The sequence below is a fragment of the Malaclemys terrapin genome, chromosome 8, assembly GCF_027887155.1.
Source record: "Malaclemys terrapin pileata isolate rMalTer1 chromosome 8, rMalTer1.hap1, whole genome shotgun sequence".
NCBI lineage: Eukaryota > Metazoa > Chordata > Testudines > Emydidae > Malaclemys > Malaclemys terrapin.
In genome coordinates, this window is record NC_071512.1 from 23,103,582 (window position 1) to 23,110,389 (window position 6,808).

At 41.1% G+C, this 6,808-nt stretch overlaps 1 protein-coding gene across 1 annotated transcript; it reads left to right on the forward strand.

Moving 5' to 3' along the window:
* Nucleotides 1-1,758: 1,758 nt before the first annotated feature.
* FABP6 (fatty acid binding protein 6) lies at nucleotides 1,759-6,808 on the forward strand. The gene is made up of 4 exons (XM_054038693.1): nucleotides 1,759-1,831; nucleotides 2,754-2,929; nucleotides 4,979-5,068; nucleotides 6,737-6,808. The coding sequence occupies exons 1-4, from the start codon at nucleotides 1,765-1,767 to the stop codon at nucleotides 6,788-6,790; spliced, it is 387 nt and encodes a 128-aa protein (XP_053894668.1). The 5' UTR covers nucleotides 1,759-1,764; the 3' UTR covers nucleotides 6,791-6,808.

Consider the following 6,808-nt stretch of genomic DNA (forward strand, 5'->3'; position numbering starts at 1 on the left):
GACTAGCCTCTTTCTAGTCTGGGTCCAGCAATCACTCACACCCCTGTAGTTACTGTCCCTTGTTCCATTTTCTTTCAGGTATCCTTTGGGGTGAAGAGGCTCTTTCTTGAGCCAGCTGAAGACAAAATGGAGGGGTTTCCAGGGGCTTAAATAGATTCTCTCTTGTGGGTGGAAACCCCTTCTCCTCTCCTATGCAGAATCTAGCTGAAAGATGGAGTTTTGGAGTCACATGGGCAAGTCACGTGTCCATGCATGGCTCAGAACTTTACAGGCTGCCACATTCCCAGGAAAGCTCAGATGTGGATTGGCATCTCTCATAGTTCATTGTTAGCTTAAGTGTTTCTTGACTGGGCACTTACTGAGAAAAGTCTTTTCTCAAGAAGCTGACCAACTGCTTCACTGAGGCTACTTAAAATCAAACAAGTACATAGCCAATATTCATAACTTTGAATACAAAAATGACACCTGCATGCAAATAGGATGAATATATCCAGTAGATCATAACCGTTGCAGAGATACGTTACATGGCATATCTAGCATAAAACATATTCCAGTTATGTCATATTTACACTCAAGCATATTTCTATAAAGCATTATGGGGTGCAACGTCACATTCTGCCACTGGCAAATTAGGATTTGTGAATTACTTGGGGTAATAGAAGGAGGTTATGGGTTGTCAAATTATTGTATTGTAATAGTATTGCCAACTCCTGCAATTTTAAAACTAATCTCATATTTGATGTTTTTCTTAAAGCTTCAGCTCCCAGAGTTATGAAATTACATTATAATCTGTTTTATTCTTTAAAAAAAATTAGACTACATGCTTGGGGAGCAAAGTGGGAAAACATGATTGGAGTGCAACCTAAAAGCTCTGAAACCAGAAGGTAAATGATAAGAACCCAAGACTTACTTTTTACAGTCTCATGATTTCTGAATGCTTGAGGAGGCATTACAGTTGTCCAGCCAGGATCAAATCTTGCCATGGCTGGACAGAGCCTCAAAGGGGAGAAGCAGCATTGCCTGCTATATCTTCTGCTCCTGGGATGCTGCCAGTCAGGGCTGGATTCTAGGAGGAAGGCTTAGGGGATGAGGGAGATGTAGCCTCCTGAGATAGCAGGCATCTCTCACTGCAGCATGCACTCTAATGGGACAAGAGCTTTGAGGAACAAACATTTATAATTCCTTCTCCTTGGCAGAATCCATGGTACTAAGAGTCAATAATAAGCATTTTTCTTAGGATCTTGAAGCCCTTCATAGAGGCAGCTATTGTATTATCATCCCTTTTTACGAAGAGGGAACACAAAGAAATCAAGTGACTTGTTTATGGACAAACACTGAATCAGAAGCAGTCAAAACCGGATATTTTGCAAATACATCATCGCAAAATAACTGATTTATTTCAAACAAATTAATCTGCGGTTCTCTTTTTTAAAAGAAATTCCAGCAGCAAGGGACAGCACTTGCATTTGGGAGAAAAAACAAACAAAAAAAAACGACTAATCCCTCCAGCCGTATAAACCAAGGACAAGGAGTCATCATAGAATTATAAATGGGCACTTTCATGAGGGTCAATAACACCCAGGCTAGTGACTCAGAGACACTATTTCAGTCGGAGGGGTGTGGTGGACAGGTGGAATGATCAGGGGGTGGGGTTGAGCATCTTGGAAAGGTTTATAAAGTGAGAGCTTTGAGCCTGTTTGCACCCAGCCAAGCTTCTTCATCGGAACAGCTGCTCCAGTGCACCAGCCACATCTCTAAGGTAACATGGCTTTCACAGGCAGATATGAAGTGGAAAGCGAAGACAACTATGATGCCTTTGTGAAGTGTATTGGTGAGTATATACTGCAGATTTTTCTCAATGAATCTTAACAAGTTTTAATAAACTACTAGATAAACAATGCAAAGGTTTGAGGCTTGCTCCTCCCAGGTGTTGAGGGTGTTTGATATCTATCAGAAAGTGCTGAGCACCTTATCTGCCAGCCCCTGGCTGACAAGTGGGTTATACCTTCATTGATTCATTTTCTTCCATGCAGCTTTCAATCACATCTTCAGAATATCATCATCTACAGCAAAACTCAGGCCTGCTCCTACTAAAGTCTGAGTTTAGTGGGAGCAGAATCAGGTCCAAAGGTACTTGTAATACAATGAATTAGGGGGCCCAATATTCAAACCTCACGCTCCACTTGTGCTAGTACAAACCTGTGACTGCCCTCTACAGGAGTAGGTGCCTGAGTGTACCCTAACTCCATATGAACTTTTAAAAAGCCAAGGCCGGTGCAGGCATCTGTGAAATCCATGGAGGTAACTGGGTTCTGTAAGTGTAAATGTCTGTATTCAGGCAAGTGTTCAACTATTTAAATGGCATATGTAAATATTAGAATGTAATAGGGTTTTTTCCCCTACAAAGTACAGAAAAAAAAACTTTGTGCACATGTAACTTCATGTGCGTACATGTGTATAGACTGGATAGATACAGCTGAAAAATTTACCACCACCCTCCCCCGACCATGGACCCTTTCCAAACAATCTTTCACAGTCTCGAGCTGCATCTAGCTACAGGGTTGAGGGCTCATTGCTTCCAAAGTGTGCTTCCAGCATTTTGAACTATGACACCAATGTAAAAGAGTGGGGATCCATGTAATCAGTCATGAATTTCTCAATAGAGGAAACCACAGACCATTGTTTTCCTTAAATACAGAAGAAAATATGATTAATGGGATATTAGCTTTAAAACCTGTGTTTCCGTTGGGAAGGTATCCCCAGTGATATCATTGAAAAGGGAAGGAATTTCAAGATTGTCACAGAAGTGGCACAGAATGGAAATGACTTTGTCTGGACCCAGATCTACCCCACAGGCCAGTCCATGACCAACAAATTCACCATTGGCAAGGAAGCCGACATGGAGACAATGGGAGGTAAAAAGTTCAAGGTAAATTAATTTAGTCCTATGGTTTAATGTTATTTCAATAGTAACTTAGTTGCCTAGTCTATTCCACAATTTAGGGGACAATGGTCCATAGCATCTGGTACTCCATCTGAGGGATTTTGTCAATGCCGTAATCCTGACACATATGAAGAGATGCTCTGTATTGTTTTTAATCTACCCACTATATTTTTGAACATAAATCTATTTCTAAATATGCCCATAGAGCTGGGGTGGGCAAACTTTTTGGCCTGAGGGTCACATCGGGGTTCTGAAAGTGTATGGCGGGCTGGTGTAGTGTATTAAATTGCTCCCCGTAGGAATGTGCTACTTATGGGGTACTACTTACAGCTGCCAGTCCTGGTGCTCCGTAAGTAGCACATTCCTAAGGGGAGCAATTTAATACACTACACCCGGCGGCGCTTGCAGCCCCGCCGCCCAGAGCACTGGCAGCATGGCAAGCTGAGGCTGCGGGGGAGGGGCCAGGGACTAGCCTCCCCAGCCAGGAGCTCAAGGACTGGGCAGGACGGTCCCTCAGGCCGTAGTTTGCCCACCTCTGCTGTAGAGACTTCCTAATCTCTTGATTTTCAGGCCAATGTGCAGCCAGTTCAAAGAGTTTAGTGAGGACTTGAACACTGTCACGTTAAAAAAAACAGGGGGGAAAAGAAAAAGGGTAGAATGACAGCCCCAGAAGGGCCCGTGCCTCAAGCAGATACACTGGCTCTCAGAACTCATAGTAACAACAACTGCCACCCCACCCATAACAGTTCATTACCTTCTGCCTTCCATGCCAGATTCCCTTCAGTGACTGGTGTAGAGAGTGGGGAAAAGTTATATCCCTGCCTCCTTTCCACAATCTAGTGTTGACAAAACCCTAGCTCTGTGGAGACCAGGCACACAGTCAGCATCAGGATTCCCATTGTGCTTCAGCCTTGACCCATGCAAGGGAGCTCTCATTTCCTCCTTTGTAAATCCATGCAACCTGGCCCTATATATTCCAATGTATTTCACTATATAGACCACTACTATAATAATGATTCTTTCTATTTCCCATCAAAATTTACAAGAGGCATGAAGCAAGCCTCACATTTCTTAGATCTGAGGAAGGATGGCCTGGTCTTCCAGGCACTGCCTAGAGACTCAGAAGACAGATTTAATATCTGGCTTTTCCACAATCTTCCTAAATGACCTGGAACAAATCACTTGCTCTATTCTCCATCTATAAAATGGGGATAATATTTCCCTATCTCAGGGAGGTGTTGAAAGAATAAACTCGTAATATCTGAGCATCTCAAAAATAATGATGCAAGTACCAAATTGAAGCATTATTCATTTTAACAATAGGAAAGCCAACCATCACATGGGGAAATGTGACACCAAACAGGGACCCGAACCCCTAATTCCTGATTTCTAGATTGGTTTGTCAATCATAACATTGTTTCCTCTACATTTTGACTGGAGTTGTGCAAAAAGCCAAACATTACTGGCTTTACAAAACCCTTGAGACTTAACATACGTACAATTACAAGGAGAGTTACTTTCATATACTGCAAACTTTTCATCCAAAGTTGAAATGTTACAAACGCTACCCTTCCCCTTTCTCTATCCCAGAGACACTTCAACATGTGGATCCTTTTGGGCTGCCAAAGATGCGAGTGGGGTAGTTAAGACAAAAAATGGTTCTCATGTGAGAAATGCTTCCTTCAATATAACACAAAATGCAAAGCTGACAGGGGGTTTTCCCTCGTGTCTGTGAAAGAAGTCAGCTCATTTCTCTACAGAACCTTCTGTCTCTGGATATACTGTTTCAGTGACTGGCCCAAAGAGAAGATATGTTACTTGCTACTACTGCTAGCTACATCTACTTTAGCTTAAGCTGTGAGAATTTATATTTAAGAACTAGGATTCTGGTCTTGTTAGTGTCTGACAATATGTAATAGTGTCCGTAGCACATGGGTTCGCTCACATCTTATTTTCTTTAGAGGCTGTTGAAAAGCAGTTATGCATGATAAAGCCCAAGAAATCAAGACAATGATAAACAAATTTCCATTACAGGCAACTGTTAAAATGGAAGGTGGGAAAGTGGTTGCTGATTTCCCTAACTACCATCATACTGCAGAGATTGCTGGTGGAAAACTAGTAGAGGTGAGTCTCTAACCATCCTTCAGAGGCACTCCATGAAACTTAAAGGAATATTGCCAGGTTAATTACAGCACGGAACATTGGGCTTTATCTTTACAAAACCTAAGGGACCACTAGAAATGTTTTCATTAGATTTTAGATTTTTTGGGGGTGGGAGGTAAAAGGCAGGATTTTAAAGCAAGCCTTCCCCCCGCAGTTTTTGTAGCATAATTATCAGATGTGAAATAGGCAAGTGTTTCATTGTTCCATCCAAATGCAAAACATGTTTAAAAATGGCTTTCATGGTGAATTAGATTTGTTAAATGTCATAGGTTCATGAAACCCAGATAATTGTTAAACACAATTTAGTATTTATATTTTGGATTTTTTCACCTGACTTCTCGCAAGTTGACCAGTCTGTCCTTGACTGACTTAGCTGACTACATAAAGTACATGGGCTTCAAGAGTTGAAATGGAAACAACACTTATTGAAGTCTTCTATAATAGTGAAGCTTTCTGTATATTTTTTTAAGGCTACCTCTGACCCACTATATCTGGGCTATAATTTTCTATATTTCTGGCATAGTGTTCCATAGGATGGTTTAAAAGTTCTACAGAAAGTTTACAATTTACTGTTAAATTCTGTAGGGTTGTAGAGTAATTTCTATAAAAACTATTTGTTTTGCATCGTTATCAAATTCCATGGAAGTGTGTTATAAAGAGAAGAAATAGTTTCACCCAGTTTGGAAAAACAGGGACACTGCCGAACCAACAAGAAGTCCAGATAGTGATGGGAAAGATGGATTTTGGATAATCTAGACTGATACTTACTAAAACCTAGAGCGGGGTCCAGGTTTCTCAGATAGGCCCCTCTTCAACAAAGTATGTGAGCACATGCCAAACTTTAAGCATAAGGGCTTCAATGCATGAGTGGCATAAGAAGTCAGGACTTGACTTCAGATGAGGACTACAATAAGTAGTTAGAGTTATATACATGCTTAACCACCTTGCTGAATTGAGCCTATCGTCACTTCCTGGCAATACAGCTACCTGCATCGAAACTGATATTTCCATCCATTTATTGCTATTGTAGAACACCCATTACAGCATATTGTCTCAGGTATCATCTCAGGGTCAGGTATTCTAGGGTGGAATCCCTTAAAACATCCCGAAACATGTTTTTATGGAGATAGTTGCTATGTAAAATGTATTTCTATAGGGCAGGGGTAGACAACCTATGGCACATGGTGCCAAAGGCGGCATGCGAGCTGATTTTCAGTGGCACTCACTGCCCAGGTTCTGACCACCGGTCCGGGAGGCTCTGCATTTTAATTTAATTTTAAATGAAGCTTCTTAAACATTTTAAAAACCTTATTTACTTTACATTCTATAATATATAACTAAACTATTGTTGTCTTATAGAAAGAGTCCTTCTAAAAACGTTAAAATGTATTACTGGCACGCAAAACCTTAAATTAGAGTGAATAAATGAAGACTCGGCACACCACTTCTGAAAGGTTGCCGACCCCTGCTATAGAGTATCCCAGGATGAAGTGTATTAATAATTTAGTTTCGGGGATCAAATCTTTTACCAGCAAGGGGCATAATCCAAGCTCTAACAAATCTTTTCCATAAGTAACTCTGCAGTTCTAGTTACCATGTTCAGAGTCTTTGGTTTGTTCTTTATTCCAGATCTCTACAGCTGGTGGTATAACCTACAAAAGAGTCAGCAAAAAGCTGGCTTAAGAAGAACTCATCTTCCAG